At 36.0% G+C, this 20,827-nt stretch overlaps 1 protein-coding gene across 1 annotated transcript in view; it reads left to right on the top strand.

The window, feature by feature from the left end:
• Positions 1-20,827, top strand: part of Asxl2 (ASXL transcriptional regulator 2) — a 141,024-nt gene that overhangs the window by 109,107 nt on the left and 11,090 nt on the right. Inside the window, exons 9-12 of the mRNA XM_026392396.2 lie at positions 7,450-7,613; positions 14,502-14,598; positions 17,132-17,237; positions 19,759-20,470. Of these exons, the coding sequence (XP_026248181.2) occupies positions 7,450-7,613; positions 14,502-14,598; positions 17,132-17,237; positions 19,759-20,470 (1,079 nt within the window). The remainder of the gene's footprint in view (positions 1-7,449; positions 7,614-14,501; positions 14,599-17,131; positions 17,238-19,758; positions 20,471-20,827) is intronic.

Here is a 20,827-nt window from a genome sequence, read left to right as displayed (position 1 = left end):
ATGTACTATTTGTTTGTGTCAATTTAAAAATATTTTTAGAGGTAGATGGACACAATACCTTTATTTTATTTATTTATTTTTTTATATGGTGCTAAGAAATGAACCCAGTCCCTCACATGTGCTAGGCAAACAGTCTACCACTGAGCCCCTTAAAAATGATTTTTAAATACCATATATTTTTTCATGGAAAGACATGCATAACGTATCATTAAATTCATCACAAGTCATAGGATTAAAAATGAATTGGGATTACAGACATTTCAGAAGCAACACAGAAGATAAAAAATAGCACAACAGGGCATGGAATACGTCGTTAAGAGCATATACTTACGAGGCCCTGGGTTCTCCCCTAGCACCAAAAAGAGGGGAAAAAAATGTGCAGCAGTGCTACACATCTGAGGGAAATTTATTCTGTGTTCATTTATGTATTCCAGATCCATTTTAACTATTAAAGTGTGAGAATATAATTAATTAATAATATTTCCAGAGAAATGCTTTAAACACCTGGGGATTGAACTCAGGTGTTTAACATGCTAGGCAAGTGCTCTGTACCACTGAACTATATCTGCAACCCTGCAACATTGTTTTTACAAATGGAAACTAGTAATCATTGACATGATCATCAGTGGGAGTTCAGTTAAGCTGATCATAATAGAACCTTTAGAATGTGATACATAAGCTTTTTTATTTTATTTATTTATTTATTTATTTTTTTTATTGGTCGTTCATAACATTACATAGTTCTTAATACATCATATTACACAGTTGATTCACGTGGATTATGAACTCCCGCTTTTACCCCGTATACAAATTGCTGTATCACATCAGTTTCCCTTCCATTGATTGACATGTTGCCTTTCTAGTGTCTGATGTATTCTGCTGTCTGTCCTATTCTCTACTATCCCCCCTCCCCTCCCCTCCCCTCCCCTCCCCTTTTCTCTCTCTACCCCTTCTACTGTAAATCATTACTTCCATTTGTATTATCTTGTCTTGCCCCTCCTTTCCTCTTATATGACATTTTGTATAACCCTGAGGATCGCCTTCCATTTCCATGCAATTTCCCTTCTCACTCCCTTTCCCTCCCACCTCTCATCCCTGTTTAATGTAAATCTTCTTCTCAAGCTCTTCGTCCCTACCCTGTCCTTGTTTACTCCCCTTATATCAAAGGAGTCATTTGGTATTTGTTTTTTAAAGATTGACTAGCTTCACTTAGCATAATCTGCTCTAATGCCATCCATTTCCCTCCAAATTCTATGATTTTGTCATTTTTTAATGCAGAGTAATACTCCATAGTGTATAAATGCCACATTAAAGCTTTTTTAAAAGGAAGTCTAAGCTGGGCCCAGTGGCACATGCCTATAATCCCACCAACTCAGGAGGTTGAGGCCAGAGGATCGAAAATTTGAAGGCAGCCTAGGCAACTTAGCCAGGCCCTGTCTCAAAATAAAATAAAAAGGGTTGGGTGATGTGACTCAGTGGTAAAGCACTTTTGATTGCAATCCCCAGTACCATAGATAGATAGATAGATAGATAGATAGATAGATAGATAGATAGATAGATTTGTTGGTAATTATTTTAAAGATGTTCAAGATATTTAGTGCAATTAAGCAAATATAATTAGTATGTATATTGTTATCTCATTTCTCCAAATTTAAGATGTTTTTTGGCAGGAAGACAGGTTTGAATATAGAGCCTTTACTTTTCATTTTGTGCCTTGGTAATTGATTTTTTTTTTTTTTTTTTTTTTTTACATTTACCTTTACCTCTCAGGTACGGTATTTATCATCATTCATTTTTTTTTTTAAATATTTTTTTTTTAATTTTTTAGTTGGACACAATATCTTTATTTTATTTATTTATTTTTATGTGGTGCTGAGGATCGAACCCAGGGTCTTGCACAAACTAGGCAAGTGCTCTACCACTGAGCCACAACCCCAGCCCCATCATCATTCATTTTAAAAAGTTAAATATATATGTATATTTTAATTTCTTTGTCTCAGGAGTTATTTTGAAGTTTTTAATTTCCAAGTATAATAGGGATTTTTGTTTTTTGTTTTTCTTACGAACTTTAAACCGAAATGAAATCATAGGCTGTGTTATACAGAGCAAAAGACTCCAAAGCCACAGTGTCAGGGCTTAAGAGTCCTACAATATAACTTAACAGTGTAGATTGAGCAAGCTTTCGTCTGGGACAGTTGATCTTCATCTGTGAAATTGATTCCTTGTCCCTGGAATTATACATGTGCACTTCTGTGCCTGGCTCTATTTGTATTACATGTTTTCATGTTTAAATTCTTTGTTAGATTCAGGTTTTTATCATTATTCATTTACCTTATCAGTTACTGATAAGGTTTTTACTTGAAGTCATTTGTTTGATATTAATAAATGGTATGACACCTCTCCACCTTTAGTTTTTGCCTAGCTTATTTTTACTTTGTTCATACTTTATTTCTGTATGCTTGAGCTTTATATATTTCTCTTTATTTATTTATATGTGGTGCTGAGAATTGAACCCAGTGTCTCACACATGCTAGGCAAGTGTTCTACCACTTAGCTACAATCCCAGCTCTGTGTTTTGTTTTTAATTGAATGTGACAATCTCTTTCCTTTGGTGGTGGTATGTTTGTTGTTTTTTTTTTGTTGTTGTTGTTGTTGTTTTTAATATTTAGTTAGTTAGTTAGTTAGTTTTCGGCGGACATAACATCTTTGTTTGTATGTGGTGCTGAGGATCGAACCTGGGCCGCACGCATGCCAGGCGAGCGCGCTACCGCTTGAGCCACATCCCCAGCCCCTGGTGGTGGTATGTTTGTTTGTTTGTTTGTTTGTTACTGGGGATTGAACTTAGGGTACTTTACCACTGCTCCCCATCCCTTTTTATTGTTTGAAACAAGGAATTACTAAATTGGTTAGGGCCTCACTAAATTTCTGAGACTGGCCTCAAACTTGCTATCCTCCTGGCTCACCTCCCAAATCATTGAGATTGCAGGTATGTACTACCCCTTCTGACTTTATTGTGTTTGTTAATGTATCTGGAGTTGTTTCTTCAAAGAAAACCACTTGATGGGCTGGGTCTGTGGCTCAGCGGTAGCATACTTGACTGGCATGTGTGAGGTACTAGGTTCAGTTCTCAGCACCACGTATAAATAAATAAAGGTCTATCAACAACTAAAAGAAATTAAAAAAGAAAAAAACATTTGATATTCCTTTACAACTGTGGAAGTATTTTACAGTTTAGCACTAATCTTTTTATCTTGACTTAAATAATATTTTCGTTTTCAGTCCCACAAATCAGAATATCTACTTGGAATATATAAATAACATTGGTGTAGATTTTTCTACATGCTTTATTTATTTATTTTTATGTGGTGCTGAGGATTGAATCCAGTGACTCATACATGATAGGTAAGCGCTCTACCACAGCCCCTACATGCTTAACCTTTCTCCATTGTATTCCAACCCATCCTTCTACAATTTTCTCTCCTAAAGTATAAATTTTTTTTTTTAAAGAGAGAGGGAGAGAGAGAGAGAGATAGAATTTTTTAGTATTTATTTTTTAGTTTTCGACGGACACAACATCTTTGGTTTTTTTGTATGTGGTGCTGAGGATCGAACCCTGGCCGCACACATGCCAGGCGAGCGCGCTACCGCTTGAGCCACATCCCCAGCCCAAGTATAAATTCTTATGAACTTTATTTAGTGTGGGTTCCTTGGTATTAAATGTCCTCTCCTTTTGTTTATCTTTATAAATGCCTTTATTCCACATTCATTTTTGAAGGATATTTGGTGGGCATTCCAGGATTCCTAGTTCTTTCAGCATTTTATAGATTCTATCTATTTGTTCTTAATTCCTTTGTTGTGAAGAAATTTACTGCCACTTTGTTTTTCCTTTTTATGAAATCTTTCCCTTCCTTAAGGATGCTTGCAAGGATTTTCTTCTTCTTCTTCCTCTTCTGGTGGTGTGGCTCAAATCAGGGCCTTGCGCATACTAGCAAGCACTCTACCGTGGAACTATAATCCCAGACCCTTCTTGTCCTTTTTTTTATTTTTATTTATTTATTTTTTTATACTGGGGATTGAACCCGGAAATACTCTACCACTGAGCTACATCCCCAGCTCTTTCTATTTCTTATTTTGAGACAGGGTCTCTCCAAGTTTCCAGAGGTGGCCTTGAACTTGAAATCTTCCAGCCTTAGTTTCCCTAGTCATTACAGGCATGTGGTACTGCACCTGACTCCTTTGTCTTTTTTTTTTTAAGAGAGAGAGAGAGAGAGAGAATTTTAATTTTTTTTTTAGTTTTCGGTGGACACAACATCTTTGTTTATATGTGGTGCTGAGGATCGAACCCGGGCCGCACGCATGCCAGGCGAGCGAGCGAGCGTGCTTCTGCTTGAGCCACATCCCCAACCCCACTCCTTTGTCTTTGATAAACACTTTTAGTTAAGCTCAGAAGTACTAAAGTAATTGAATATGTAGAATACAGAACAGCTATGCATAAAATATGCTTAATATGAATTTCTTTTTATTCTACTTGGAATGTCTATGTTTGTAGATATTTAGATCTGTGGGTTTTCTTTTTTTTAAAAAAAGAGAGAGTGAGAGAGGAGAGAGAGAGAGAGAGAATTTTTAATATTTATTTTTTAGTTCTCGGCGGACACAACATCTTTGGTATTTGGTGCTAAGGATCTAACCCGGGCCACACGCATGCCAGGCCAGCGCGCTACTGCCTGAGCCACATTCCCAGCCCCATGTGGGTTTTCATTAGTTCTGATAAATGTATAATTGTCAGTTCTTAAATATCACCTTTTTTTCCATTTTCTAATTCTTGGTCTCCAGTCAACATATTAGATGTTCTCATGCTTTCTTTCGTTTTCGTTTAGCCTCTCAAAATATGTTTTCTATTTCTCATACTCGGGATAAATTTATTGGCTCTATATTCTAGGTTATTAATCCCTTGTTAATATTGCCCAAATTGCTGTTTTATTCATTCATAGTATCTGATTTCAAACATTTACATCATACATTTCTTAAAGTCTCACTTTTTAAAAGTCTCTCCCTGACTGTATTATCCTTGTCTTTGTAATTATATTCTCTGTTTCTTTAAACATTTTATGCATAGCTCTTCTGTATTCTACATATTCAATAACTCTAGTACTTCTAGATCTAAATCATTATTTCTGATTTCTAATGACTTTGGTTGTAGTGATATAACTTCTGATTTGTTGTGTGATTTTTGTGATATAGTGCTGGGTGGATGGATGGATTGATTGATTTTATACTGGTGATTAGGGTATTTTACAACTGAGCTACATCCCCAACCCTTTTTATTTTTTATTTTGAGACATATCTCACTAATTTGCTGAGGGCCTTGCTAAGGTGCTGAGGCTAGCTTTGAACTTGTCATCCTCCTGAGATTATAGGCATGTGCCACCAAGCCTAGTTTTTGGATTTTAATTTGTAGGAATCCTGTGGGCTTAATTCAAGGGAAATCCTCTCCTCTTTTGTAGAGTGATTTTTCTTGTGCTTCTGTCAGAAATTCGAGTTCAAAGCCAGCCTCAGCAAAAGCAGGGTCTCACTAAGCAACTCAGTGAGACTCTATTTCTAAATAAAATACAAAATAGGGCTGGGGATGTCGCTCAGTGGTTGAGTGTCCCTGAGTAGGTACCACATCAAAGATAGTGTGATTTTGTTCATGTTATTCTAAATTTAGAATTTTTGGTTCCCAGAGTCTCATGTACTTTAAAAATTTGTTAGATACTGTTAATATTTTGTTCTGTAATATTATAAATTTTAGCTCTACCAGTAGTATTTGAAAATGTTTTTGTTTATTTTTCCCTGCATATTCCCATCACTATATTGCAGTATTTGCCATTTTAATATATTTGAAAATTTTTTTATTTATTTGTTTAACTTGCATTTCTTTAAATATCAAAATTTTAGCATCTGCTTTTGGTGAGGGAAGTATGTGAATTAATTGTCAATTTCCTTTACCCATTTTTCTCTTGGTGGTATTTGTTTTTTTCCCTCATTGATTTGTAAGGCACATTTTATACTAAGAATAGTAAATTTTTATCATGATTTGTAGATGTTTTTTCCAACTTTTTAAAAAATTTTTTAGTTTTAGATGGACACAATACCTTTATTTTGTTTATTTACTTTTTTTATGTGGTGCTGAGATTTGAACCCATTGCTTCACACATGCTAGGCAAGCTCTCAGCCCATGAGCTATAGCTCCAGCTCAACAAAATTAGTCTTTTGTTTACATATATTTTTCATTTACATTTTAACCTTTTGTATACTGTCCATTTTTTGAAAGACTGTAAGCTTTTGGTTGTAAACAGATATTTTACATCTGCTAAGCTTTCAATCACATTTTTAGCTATGCAAATTCAATCAGTGAAGAATAATTCTCATGAGAAGAGGGAAAAGGTATCAGTACTGGGAATTGAACCCAGGACATGGTTCAGGCTAGGCAAAGCCCCATTCTGGGTTTCTATTTTTTAAGACATTCTTTATATGTGTCATTTATTATTTTTTAATTTTTAGCAATTTTTTTGTTCTTTTTAGTTACACATGACAGTAGAGTATAATTAAACATTATTACTCAGCCATAAAAAAGAATGACTTTATGACTTTTACCAGTAAATGGATGAATCTGGAGACTATTATGCTAAGTGAAATAAACCAGTCCCAAAAAACCAAAGGTGGAATGTTCTCTCTGTTATGTGGATGCTAACACACAAAAAGGGAGGGGCAGAATAGAAATTCAGTAGTTTAAAGGGGAATGAAGGGAAGGGAGGAGAGACAGAAATAGGAAAGATAGTGTAATGATTCTGACATAACTTTCCTATGTACATATATGAATACACCACAATGAATCTCCACAGCATGTACAACCACAAGACTGGGATCCTAACTAGAATATGATGTATTCCATGTTTGTATTAATTTGTCAAAATAGATTCTACTCTCATTTATTATATCTTATAAATTTCCTCAGCTTTGCAGCTTGGGATGTTCAAGCAAGAGAAATTCAAGTTCAAAGCCAGCCTCAGCAAAAGCAGAGTCTCACTAAGCAACTCAGTGAGACTATATCTCTAAATAAAATACAAAATAGGGCTGGGGATGTTGCTCAGTGGTTGAGTGTCCCTGAGTTCAATCCCGAATATCAAAAAACAAACAAACACACAAAACAAAAAACTTCCTCAGCTTTTTAGGGAGAGGAGGAGATAATTTTCTTTTAATATGGTGAAAAATCTACTTTTATAGACTTTATTCTCTTTTTGCAGAAAAGATAAATTATATTCATTTATCTTCTAAGAGCCTTAAGTTTTACTTTCTTCATTGTGTACTATTTAACTGTGGTTTTTTACACTGTCCAGCAAAACTATATTTTAGGTAGAAACACAACTTTAAGAGAATTTGAAATGATTTTTTTTCCCTTTTTTTTAGGGCAAATGAAAAGAACTAAATGTGCTGATATTGATGTTGAGACACCAGACTCCATTCTAGTTAACACAAATCTTCGAGCACTGATCAACAAACACACTTTTTCAGTCCTTCCTGGAGATTGCCAACAGCGACTACTTTTACTACTTCCAGAGGTGGATCGACAGGTGCGTCATTTCAAGCATATAAGCAACTTTATTACCCTTATGGGGTTTCTTTCATCACCTTTTGAGCTTAACATTTTTAAATTGTCTTTTTATGTATACATGTAAAGAAGTGGTATTAAGTGGTAGAGCACTTGCCCAACATGTATGAAATCCTAGGTCCAGTCCCCATTACTGCAGAAATATTTTTTAAAAAGTAGTGTCTGTCTCGCTCTCTCTCTCTCTCTTTTACACACACACACACGTCAAATTATAAAATAAATTTGAGTAAACTTTCCTTTTAAATTGTTGGCATCCATAGAATCCAGTTTGGGAGGAAGACTTGTCTTGGTTTGGTATTAGCAGGATGTAAGTCAGTGCCTCAGTGAAGTGGGAACTGTCACAGATATATATATATGTATGTGTGTGTATTTAGGAATATATATACACAAATACAGTATATATACACATACATATTTGTGTATTGGCAGTTGAACCCAGGAAAACTTGTCACTGAGCTACATCCCCAGCCCTTTCTATTTTTTATTTTGAGACAGGATCTCACCAAGTTATCCAGGCTAACCTTGAACTTTGATTCTCCTGTGTCCCTGGGATTACAGGCATGCATCATGTTCCCAGCAAGAATATTTTTATTTATATGTCTTAATAGGAGGGCTTTATAACACTTATGATGGGGATCAGAACTTTATTACTAGAATGTCAAATTATAGAATAATTTGAGTAGCTTTCCTATTAAGTTGTTGGCATCCATAGAATTCAGTTCAGGATGAAGACTTGTCTTGGTCCAGTATCAGCAGGATATAGGTCAGTGCCTCTGTGAAGTGGGAACTGTCAACAATAAGCCAAAATAATGGATTCAGGTAAATTACATACATCTAAAAGGTCATAGCACATGGAATAATAGTGGTGGAATTAGGAATATTCATTATTTTTATTGTTTTATTAAATTCTTTTAAAAGAAACATTTATTGCTTTTATAATAAAGAATTAAAACTCCAGTATAAGTTGTACTTTGAAAAAAAGAACCAAAAGAAAAAAGTTTAATTGGAAAGTGTTAAGGCAAGGACCAAAGAGATTTAGCATAATCCAGGTATAAGATGAAGGTGAGACTTCAGCTTTTATCAAGGAAAAAGTGACAACTAGTAATTCACTCTTATTCTGATCTTTGTTTCCCTCTCTGTGAAAAAAAAAACAAATAACAACCTTTTTTTTTTTTTAGAGACAGGGTCTCACTAAGTTGCTGAGGCTGACCTTGAACTTGTGCTCCTACTGCTTCACTTATGAGATTTCACCTATGTTCTAAATAATAATGGTTTTCTTCCTCCTTCCTTAAATTATTATGAAAACTAGAAGAGAGGAAGGTGTTTTCTTTAGTTTACAGTAAAGGACTAGTTGGATATATTCCCTAGTTTTTAGAAAGATTAACAGCATAAGTAAGCCACGCAAATCATTATAGCTAATATAAAGTCAGAACTAAAACTTTCTAATTCTGGACTTGTTTTCTGGATGACGTTGATACCAATTTTTTAATGCTGAGAATCAGCATGTGTCAGAACAGTCAAAGTTTATTGTCTAGAGAATCCAGATAAATCAGGTATTCTTCCAGCAGTAGTGACAGGACATGTTCACTACTATGCAACTTATTTTTATCACCACAGACAACACCATTGAGGTCTCTTCAAGCCATTTGACCTAGTTTTACCTTCTTTATAAATGGCTGCATATTATTTCATCTTATGAATATTCTCCAGTTAATTTACCAATTTCCAAGTGACATACACCATATACTTCCAAGGCACTACTTTCTCTCCCTTAACTCTTCTTGAAGAAATGATTTGGGCCAGTAGCCTATAATTCCAGCAGCATGGAAAGCTGAGACAGTAGGATCCAGAGTTCAAAGCCAGCCTCAGCAGCTGCAAGATGCTAAGCAACTCAGTGAGACCCTGTCTCTAAATAAAATACAAAATAGGTGGGAATGTGGCTCAGTGGTTGAGTACCCCTGGGTTCAATCTCTGGTATCAAGAAAGAAAAAAAGAAAAGAAAGAAAAAGAAATGATTTTGGGGGAAGGGTACTAGGATTTAAACCCAGGTGAGCTCTACTACTGAACTATGTTCCCTGGCCCTTCTTTTTGTTGTTGGTGTACATGGACTGAATACTTTTATTTTATTTATTTATTTTTATGTGGTGTGGCTGAGGATCGAACCCAGTGCCTCATACATGCTAGGCAAGCACTCTGCCACTGAGCTACAACCCCAGACCCCCATCCCTTCTTTTGTTTTATTTTATTTCATTTTTATAATCTTTTTTTTTTTTCATGGTGCTGGGGATTTAATTGGGGTGCTTTCTCTCTGCACTAAATCTCCCCAGCCCTTTTTATTTTGTATTTTGGCACAGGACCTCACTTTATTGCTGAGGTTTGCCTCAGACTTGAAATCCTCCAGCTTTAGCTTCCCTAGTTGCTGGGATCATAGATGTGTGCCTCCACAACTGGCTTCCTTTAATTTTTTTATTTTGAGACAGAGTATCATTGTATTGCCCTGATTGGCCTTAAACTTTAAATCAGCATACCTCAGCCTCTCAAGTCAATGGGATTACAGGTGTGCACCACTGTGCCCCACTAATCAGTGTTTTTAAAGAACCTCATTGAGAGCTTTTCCTTTTTATTTTTGTTTTTGTTTTAAACTCAGGGTTATTAAACTTGGAATGATAGTAATAGGACCTTAACTGATGGTCTATTTTTGGAACTCAGTTCTGTCTGACACATGGCCTTCAGATGGAGATTGCCACAAATAATTTTAGTAAAAGAAACCTTAGAGGTTTCTAGTTAAATTTCCCACATAGGGTAATCTTAATTGGAAGGCTACTTGGCCAGTCTTTTTATTGTTTTGGTGGGAGTACACTGTAATCTGAGCAGTGTTATCCTCATGTGTGGAGTATGCAGTTATAATTAAGTAAAATTACAACTTTACTCTAAGATGAAATTTAAAGTGTTTATACAGAATTCTGATTATTAAGATTACAAATTGGAAACTATAGTATATGGAATCTTCAGTAAAGAACAATAGAAAACTATTATTTACATCAGAGGGTTGGGTTATATTTTCTGATATAATTCAGTGTTTACCATATGGAAGATATAAACTTTCTTCTGAAAGCAGATTTGGGGTTAAAATAACAACTTTAAAATTTAGAGAGTTAACCTATGGAGTAGGTTAACTGACAGTGGAGTAATTTGCTCATCACTGGAATATTCAAATGGAGATTGGATAATGTATTATAGGAAAAAGTCTATAACTCCTATACCAAATTTTCAGCGGTCTCATTGGCCTGCAGCCACTCCTGTTAATTATTGTCACTTTTGTATTAGGGAAAGTTGAGTAGTTAGTTGCACCAGAAACTATATCCTATAAAGTCTAATGCATTTGCAGGTTAGCCCTTTATAACAAGTTTTCAATTTCTGCTATAGAGCCAAGGGAAAATACATTGGCCCAGACAGGTTTGAAAAGTAAAGTGAGTTATGAAGTGATCCTCAATTCCTAAGGTTGCCAGATCACTTTCTAAAATTTCTTCAGAATTTTAACCATCTAGTTGTTTTTCCTGTTGTTGTTGTTTGCTTGTTTTTTTCCTATTATCTGAATTTAGGGTCCAACTTTCTTTTCTTCTGGATGCACTACCTATCTGTATATTTGTACAATCCTTTTTCTCACTATTTGAAATAACATTAATGTTTTGTATTCTATTAATATATATGTAACTTATACTTAAAGTGCTCTCTCCTCTTCCATTTTTTTTCTTTGTTTATTCTAATACCAGTAATAATAGAGCTTGGGGTTTTGGGGGGGGGGGCGATGAGAGGTACTAGGGATTGAACTCAGGGGCACTTGACCACTGAACCACATCCCCAGCCCTATTTTGTATTTTATTTAGAGACAGGGTCTGACTGAGTTAGTTGCTTAGTGCCTCGCTTTTGCTGAGGCTGGGTTTACACAATTCTCCTGCCTCTGCCTCCCACGCCACTGGGATTATAGGCAAGCACCACAGCACCTGGCAATAATAAGAGTTTTGATGCGGTGACTTTGTGTAGTGTGTTTAATATCATAAAGCACTTTCCCTCTCCCAGTTTTTTTTACTGTCTTTTTTCCTATATGAGCATTAAGATAATTTCATTCAATTCATTAGAAATCTATGTAGGGATTCTGATAAAATTATAAAAATTAACTTTAGGGAGAATGACAATTTTATTTTTTTATCCAGGTTTTTTAGATCTGTGCTTTGTATAATTTAGATGTTATGGGTTTTAACCAAGGTAGGAAATTCAATATTTCTAATATACAGAAAATTTTTTATTTTTTAAATTTTTTGCAGTACAGAGGATTGAACCTAGAATTTTATGCATGCCAGGCAAGTGTTCTACTACTAAGCTACATCCCCTGTCCAAAAGAAATTTTTTTTTTTAGACCTTTTGGGAAAGCATCACAAATCAAATCAGTAGAGAGTGAGTTTGGAGAAAATATTTTTAACATGTGATTATAGTCATTACCATATATAATATGCAAAGAGTTCTTATAAACTGATGATAAAGATGAGCAACCTAATGGAAAAATGAGAAAGTGATAGGAATTGACCCTTCACAAGATTGCAAATTTAAATAGTGAATACACATTTAATAAGGTGCACAATCACAACAGCAGTCAACAGAATTTTTTTACCATTTCAGAAATTCAATAGCATGAAAAAATTGTTGCCAAGGAAAGGAGTATTTCATATATTGCTGGTAGAAATGTCTGTTGTTTGAGTCTTTTTGAAAAGTAATCCCACATATCTAGTTATACACGCTAATGTTCTTTTTGTTTGTTTGTTTTTTAGTTGTAGATGAACGCAATAACTTTATTTTTATGTGGTGCTGAGGATTGAACCCAATGCCTTCCATGTACTAGGCAAATGCTCTACCACTGAGCTATAACCTCAGCCCAATACATTGTGTGTGGGTTTTTTTGGGGGGGGTGGGGGATTGAACCTTATGCATGCTAGGCAAGCACTCTACCAACTGAGCTATATCCCCAGCCCCACGCTAATATTCTTTATTCTAGGAACATACAGAAATAAAAGCACTAGTGTACATCTCTATAAGAATACTAGTTGCAGCTTTCTTGATTATGGGAAAATGTTAGGGGAAAAAAGTGTATGTCATTTGGAAACTGGTAAATTGAGTTATATTCATATAACAAAATAATATGTAGCCATTTTAAAGAAGGTAAAAACTAGGCCAAATGAGCTGGGTGTGGTGCCTCATGCCTATAATCTATCTCAGTGGCTTTCGAGGCTGAGGCAGGAAGATTTCGAGTTCAAAGCCAGCCTCGGCAATTTAGCAATACTATAAGCAATTCAGCGAGACCCTGTCTCTAAATAAAATATTTTAAAAGGCTGGGAATGTGGCTCAGTGGCTGAGTGTTGCTGAGTTCAATCCCCCATACCTTCCCCCACAAAAAATCTAGGCCAGATGACTTGAAGAGACTTCAATGGTTTAATCTGTGAGAAACATAAACTGTGTACATATCTTGGAACCACTTCTTTAAAACAAATAATAAACCCTTTTCAGTTGTTTTTGTTTAATCATTAAAGAATGGAGTTAAAAGGAAAGGAAGAGGAGAAGTAAATGGGAAGAGCTTATTTTGATATTACTTTCCTGTAGGGGGGATTGAGACCCAAGGCTGTACCACTGAGCTACATCCTCAACCCTTTTTATGTTTTATTCTGAGATAATAAAATGTCTCACCAAGTCACTGAGACTGACCTTGAGCTTTTGATCCTCCTGCCTCAGCCTCCCCAGTTGCTGGGATTACAGACATGTGCCACCAAACCTGTTTGGAAAGGAAATTTTTTTTTATTTATATGTGGTACTGAGAATCAAACCCAGTGCCTCACACATGCCAGGCAAGTACACTACTGCTGAGCCTCAACCCCAGCCCTGCAAAGGAATTTTTTAAAAACAAAATATTTACATTAAAAATATGGACAAGCCAGGTGCGGTGGCAAACACTTGTAATTCCAGCAGCACAAGGCTGAGGCAGGAGGATTGTGAGTTCAAAGCCAGCCTCAGCAAAAGGGAGGCACTAAGCGACTCAGTGAGACCCTGTTTCTAAATAAAATACAAAATAGAGCTGAGGATGTGGCTCAGTGGTTGAGTGCCCCTGAGTTCAATCCCTAGTACCAAAAAATAATACATATATATATTTACATTTATACACATATATATAGAGAGACACACACACACACATCAGGGCTGAGGTTGTGGCTCAGTGGTACTGTTACAGCACTTGACTAGCATGTGTGAGGCACTGGGTTCGATTCTCAGCATTAAATATAAATAAATGAATAAAATAAAGGTCCATTGACAACTGAAAAAAATACGTGAATGTGTGTGTGTGTGTGTAAATTTAAAAATATATATAGACATCAGCCAGGAATAGTGATGTATGCCTGTAATCCTACCAACTCAGGAGGATTCTAAGTTCAAGGCCAGCCTCATCAACTTAGCAAGGCCTTAAGTAATTTCATGAGACCCTGTACCAAAATACAAAAGGGCCGGGTTTGTGGTTCAGTGGTTGAGTGTCCCTGGGTTCAATCCTTGGTACCAAGTGAATAAAAAAGCTAGGCATAGTGGTGCAGGCCTGTAATCTCAGCAACTTAGCAATATCCTGTCTCAATATAAAAATAAATAAATAAATAGATAAAAAAAGACATCCATAATAAGCAGCTTAATAGGAGATAGCTAGTGCACCTCTGTATAATTAAATGAACATACATTCTTTTCTAAAATGAAAGCCAAATACCATACAAACACCTTTCCCTTTCTTTGTAAGCTTTCCCTGGCTTATTCTTTGAACCAGGTTGGACCAGATGGTTTGATGAAGTTGAATGGCTCTGCCCTTAATAATGAGTTCTTCACTTCAGCAGCCCAAGGCTGGAAGGAAAGACTATCAGAAGGTAAGTGTTCTGCCTCTGGTTGCTCAGAATCTGCACTTGGAACAACAGTGACAGTATATTGGCACTTTTCCGCCTTGTGGGGTATTTAACCATTTTGGAAGGTAAAAGACAGGAAGTTTCTAAAAGATAGAATTAGCTATCCTGTATGAAACAGATTACTAAATTTTTTATCTGGAGCCTCTATAACCAAGTACACTCCACATAGAGTCCACCAAGTGTGTTTCTTCAGTGATTTAAAGTCATCTTAGAAACTTAAAAAATGGATTTGCTGGCCCTGTTACTAAAGATTTTGATTCAGTAATTCTACATTAGTGCCTGGGAATTGAAATTCCAAGCTTACTAATAATAAGCAAAGTGTACAATTATTTTATAGTGCTGGGCATCACAGCACCATAAAATAATTAATACTAATTATTAATTATTAATCTAATACTTTTCCTTTCCTGAGATAACCTCTTTGTTATTGGCAGCCCCAATGGAACCAACAGAAAAGGAATCAGAACATTTAAAAATGTATTATTGAGATATATGTACATACTGTAAAATTCACTTATTTGAAGCATACTGTTAAGTGGTGTCAGAACATTTTAATAAATATGGACCATGACTGAGAATTACTGACCATGGTCACTAGTGCCTTGTGTACCATGCTTCTAATCCTGATTTAACAGATTTATTGAGGGCAAATAATAGAGTATAAAAAAGTTACTGATTGATTGATCTTGCAAGCACTGTATATAGTATTTGTCAGCATTAGAAATTCTTAACCCTGAATGCTCAAAACACCTCTTAAGTTTTTATAAACATTGATGTCCAGGTACCTCCCTGAGTGATTTTAATTACTCTAAGTTAGTACCCGAGGGTTAGTATTTGGGTTTTTGTTGTTATTGTTGTTTAAGGTTTTCCCATGTGAGGTTAATATTTAACAATAATTAAAACCGCTGGGTATTACATCTGTTCTTTGGTATACCTGGAATACAAAATTATACTTGAGAGTTATATTATGCCAAAGAACAGCTTAAAACAAGTGTGAGACCTTTAAAGTAAATACATTTGTAAGGAGAGCATTAGGAATGCTATTCGCTGCTTAGTTTTTGTCACATCTCAACAGTTAAAATGATTAGGTAATAGATATCTGTTATTGGTCACTGTGATTGTTAGTGTCTCCCCTCCTCCCTACCCCTCTCTTGTGCTCTGGATTGAACTGAGGACCTCATGCATGTCATAGGTTTTATGCTCTCCCACTGAATGATACTCCTAGCCTTGCTGATTGCTTTTGTCCTTTCTCTTTTCTTCAGATTTCCTTTTTCTGAAGAAATTGAAAACATAAGCACTTTAAAACATGTCAATTACCAATACCTTTTTTAAACAATAAATTAGTTAAGGATAAATAGGTACTATCAATAATGATACCTCAATAGTTATCTGTATTCAATTTTTTTTTACATCCAAGCAAATGATTGTCTATTGTCATATGATCATATTTTATGAGTAACCAAAACTTTGAACACTGTACATTTATGAACAGAGATCAATACTCTTTATCCCTCATTCTATGATACATAGTAGAACCAATACCACAAGTTCTAGAACAGATTCTGAAAGCTAAATTTCTCTTTTTCTGTTTATTTACTCATGACTGTGATGTATGTGGTCCTCTAATACTTTTCCTTTCCTTCTTACTGTCAGGAGATCTTAAACTTCAAATTCTTACATTTTTATCTCTTACTCTCTGATGGTTCTGGGTATTAGAGCATGAAAGGGTGCAGCCTTTCTGAGCCATAAGTTTGAAGATGGCCTACCAAACACATTTACTATTCTCTGCTGATGGAGTGGGAAGGATTGAGGTGGTTGGTAGTATATGCAAATAAAAGGCATATTCAGAGTAGCTCAGTTTGGGGCATGTTGAGTATCCTGTTGCTAGGGCATTAGATTGCTGGTTTCTGAAAAAATTAGATAACTAACAACTCCAGAATAATTTCCTACTTGGAATGATTTCTTAATTGGAATCACAAATGCCTTTAAGCAAACCATCACTTTTCATTATGTAGTTAGAGGTAAAAGACCTAAGGTAAAATTTTCCTTAGAGAAACATATCATTCTTTTTCTGGTAGAAAATAAATTAGAGGGGCTAGGGTTGTGGCTTAGCAATAGAGCGCTATCCTAGCACGGGTGGGACCCAGCTTTAATCCTCAGCACCAAGATTAGAGACTAAAGAAATTTGTATGGAATATGATGAATATGATGTTTCATGTAGGAGGGAGGTACTACTGGGAAGAAGTCCAGAGAAAAGGCACTGTCGTCCTCAGCTGTGTATTGAAAACTACATGGAGTTGTATAAAAACATGTTTTTATTTCATCTACTGATATTTAAGTCTACTTTACAGTGAGGTATTTGGGGAAGTTTCTGTTACTTTCACATAATAGTACTCTGATTTCCGTATGAGTTTTTCTTGATTTATAAATAGTTAAAAGTTACAAAAGGGCATTTTTCTATTCAGTATCTTTTTTTTTTTTTTTTGTTACATTACAGGTGAGTTTACACCTGAGATGCAGGTGAGAATTCGACAAGAGATTGAGAAGGAGAAAAAAGTGGAACCATGGAAGGAACAATTCTTTGAAAGCTACTATGGTCAGAGGTAATAATTAATAAGCCAAATTCTGTAAACCATACGTTAATTCCTGCACATATGTCATATAATGCTTTACCTGAGCAGAAATTTTTCCTTCAATTTTTATTTCAACAATTCTTTACCAAGAAGCTGTTTTTTGTATTTGTTTTTGTTTTCTCGTACCAGGGATTGAACTCAGCGGCTCTTGATCACTGAGCCACATCTCAGCTCAATTTTTGTATTTTATTTAGAGACAGGGTCTCACTGAGTTGCTTAGTGCCTCACCGTTGCTGAGGCTGGCTTTGAACTCACGACCTTCCTGTCTCAGCTTCCCGAGCTGCTGTTTTTGTTTTTTAATCATCTTGAATTAGTATCCATTCCTTGGAAAAGATGAACATCAATAACCAGTTTCCTATAGGTGGGTTTTTTGTTTGTTTTGATTTTGTTTGTCTGTTTGTTTTTTGAGGCAGTATCTTGCTAAGTGGACTTAAACTTACAGTCTTTCTGCCTCAGCCTCCTGAGTAGCTGGGATGATTAGGCTTGTGTTATCATACCCAGCATACATCCTTATTTTCAAAGAACTGTGGTCAAATAGTTTTTTCCCAATAAAAATCTAAGTGAAATCATTTTTTATTTGTTTTAGTTAGTTATACATGACAGCTAATTGAAATCTTGATGAAGATATTTAAATATATAATAATGGAGTGTCTTTGTTTGAAATAGGATTGAACACCCAGGCTGCTATTTTTCTTTTTTTCTTTTTTTTAATCTCCATGTAGTGTTCATTGATCCCCTTCACAGTTCTTTAGGGTAGATTCTTTTTGAGATTAAGTGTCTCAAACTCATTTTTTCTGTGTTCTTTACTTTTTTTTCCCCAGATTAAATCAAAGCCTAAATGCATATGATATGCAAACATACCACTCAGAAACACCTAATTGTTTTTTTGTGATGCTGGGGATTGAACCAGGGCTTTGTGCATGCCTGGCAAACCCTCTACCAACTGAGCCATATCCCGAGCACCTCCCTACATTATTTTTTTTTTTTTTTTTTAATATTTATTTTTTAGTTCTCGGCGGACACAACATCTTTGTTGGTATGTGGTGCTGAGGATCGAACCCGGGTCGCACGCATGCCAGGCGAGTGCGCTACCGCTTGAGCCACATCCCCAGCCCCCTCCCTACATTATTGATATGAGTTTTGAGCTATGTAAATGATGGTGTATATATTTGGACCATATTATAGGTAACAGTAATTCTGTTAATATTTATTTGCTTCCTCCTTGTTAGGCATATGTAACACATTACAGCAGTTGAATACATTTTCACCTATTACTTTTTGCCAGCTGTTATAGGACAGTTTTGGGGGCCTTATTGGGATTGGGTGTGTATATGGTACTGTAGATCAAACCCAGGCCTTAACAAATGCTAGGCAAATGTTGTATCGTGAGCTATATCCCCAGGCCAGTAGGACTGTTTTTGATAACTGCCTAGTTTTGCCGTTGGCTATACCCTCTCATGTGTTATACTGACTTGAAGTCACCAGAGAGGATTTCATTGATTTTTGACTGTTATGTAATATTATTAAATATTAAGAAGAGTCATTAATGACCCTTAAAGATTAGCTTAGCTTTTTAGCCAGGCCACACTGTGGAACTCCCAGTTACACCATAGAACAATGTAGCAGCACACTCTCAAAATTTTAGAGCTAGACCAAGGAAGATTTGAATAGACTTTTTGAAAATTCAGTTATAATTCTCAGCTTCTGGAGAATATCAATAACCAGTTTCCTATAGTTTCCTCTGGATTCCCTTAGATTTCTTGGGCCAGCCTTTCTACAACTACTGCAGAACAAAATTGGTCACAGTCCAAACCAAGTCCCAGGGTCAGGGTTCTTGGCCTTCTTTTTCAGGTCCTCATAGTTAGTCTGTAATACATATCTCTAGACAGTATGACCCCCCCCATAAACAGAAGTAATAATAATGATAACCACTAGTATTGAGTTTTAAGTACTTCCAATGAAATAATCATCATAGCAACATTATGAAGTCATTAACCCCAATATACAGTTGAAGAAACTGAGGTGCAGAAGGCTAGTCTATTTATTCAATATCACATGGACATCTAGTATCAGAGCCAAGATTTGAACTGGGCACTCTGGCTCAAGAACATTCACTATTATTAATAATAGTGAAGATAAGCAAGGCACCATGGTGCACGCCTATAATCCCAGCAGCCCAGTAGGCTGAGGCAGGAGGATCACAAGTTCAAAGCCAACCTTAGTAAAAAGCAAAGTGCTAAGCAACTCAGTGAAAACCTGTGTCTAAATAAAATACAAAATAGGGCTGGGGATGTGGCTCAGTGGTTGAGTGCCCCTGAGTTTAATCCCTGGTACACCCCAAAACAAAAAAAGAATAATGAAGATAATACATGAAAATTAGCTACTATGTGTCAGGGGTTTTTCTAAACATTTGTCCTATTCCATTTTCTCATAATGCTTCAGTAACATGTGCTATCTCACAATTAAAATATTTTCTTATTTCACCGTTTAGTTCTGGATTGAGCCTTGAAGATTCAAAGAAATTGACAGCTTCCCCCAGTGATCCCAAAGTAAAGAAAACCACAGCTGAGCAACCAAAATCTATGCTTCCTTCAGAGGCCTCTCCTGTCAAAATACTCCCAGGCATTTCCCAGTCAGAGTGTAAAGAAGAAGCAGTACAAATGCCTTCACCAGTCAAAAAAGAAGAACATGAAAGCCAAGATGAGGCACAGCCAAATGTCAAATTCACAGAGCCCCTTCTTGCCTCAGCTACCAGTGCAAATGAGCTTACTGGCATTTTTCCCATCAAGTGCCCAAAGGATGAGGATCCCTTGGAGCAGAAACCACCTTCCTCTGCTGCACAGGAATCTGAGAAAGAGAATTATCATGCCACAGTTTCTAATTATAATAAAAGTGGAAGCCAAGAAGTTGTAGTTACATCCCTAACCAAACCCAAGAGTCCTGGGCTGGAAAAACCAATAATGAAGCCCACAGCAGAAGCAGGACCCCAGGAGACCAGCAGCAAAGAACCTCCCACAACTCTTGTTGATCAGAGCCCAGAAAGCCTCAAGAGAAAATCTTCTCTGACTCAAGAAGAGGTCCCTGGAAGCTGGGAGAAAAGGCCACGTGTCACTGAGAATCGCCAACAGCCATTTCAGGTCTCGCCACAGCCCTTTCTCAATAGAGGAGACAGGGGCCAGGTGCGCAAAGTACCACCTCTCAAGGTAGGAGAACAGAGAGAATTGGAAAGGAGAGATGGCCTAAACAATAGGTTTTTGATATTCTTACTAAATTTCAAGTAATAAATGGTATTTCTTAATGTAGAAACACTTGTAGGATATAAAATTCAATTTTAAGTATAATATATGATGTAAAATATGTGAAATTTTGAGACTGTTAAGAAATCCCACAGCTCTAACTTCTGAGTTAATAATCAATTTTTCAGCACTGCTGACTTGAGAAATTAATAGAAGTCTTCAGTGACCTCTTAAGGATTTCCAGAAAAATTGTATTTTTTGGAACTTAAAGGCTTTTTTATTTTTTTTTAAACAAGGTGCTCTAGAACATGTCTTAGAATTATT

Source organism: Urocitellus parryii, chromosome 12 (assembly GCF_045843805.1).
Source record: "Urocitellus parryii isolate mUroPar1 chromosome 12, mUroPar1.hap1, whole genome shotgun sequence".
NCBI classification, from domain to species: domain Eukaryota; kingdom Metazoa; phylum Chordata; class Mammalia; order Rodentia; family Sciuridae; genus Urocitellus; species Urocitellus parryii.
This window is presented reverse-complemented; position numbering and strand designations above follow the sequence as displayed.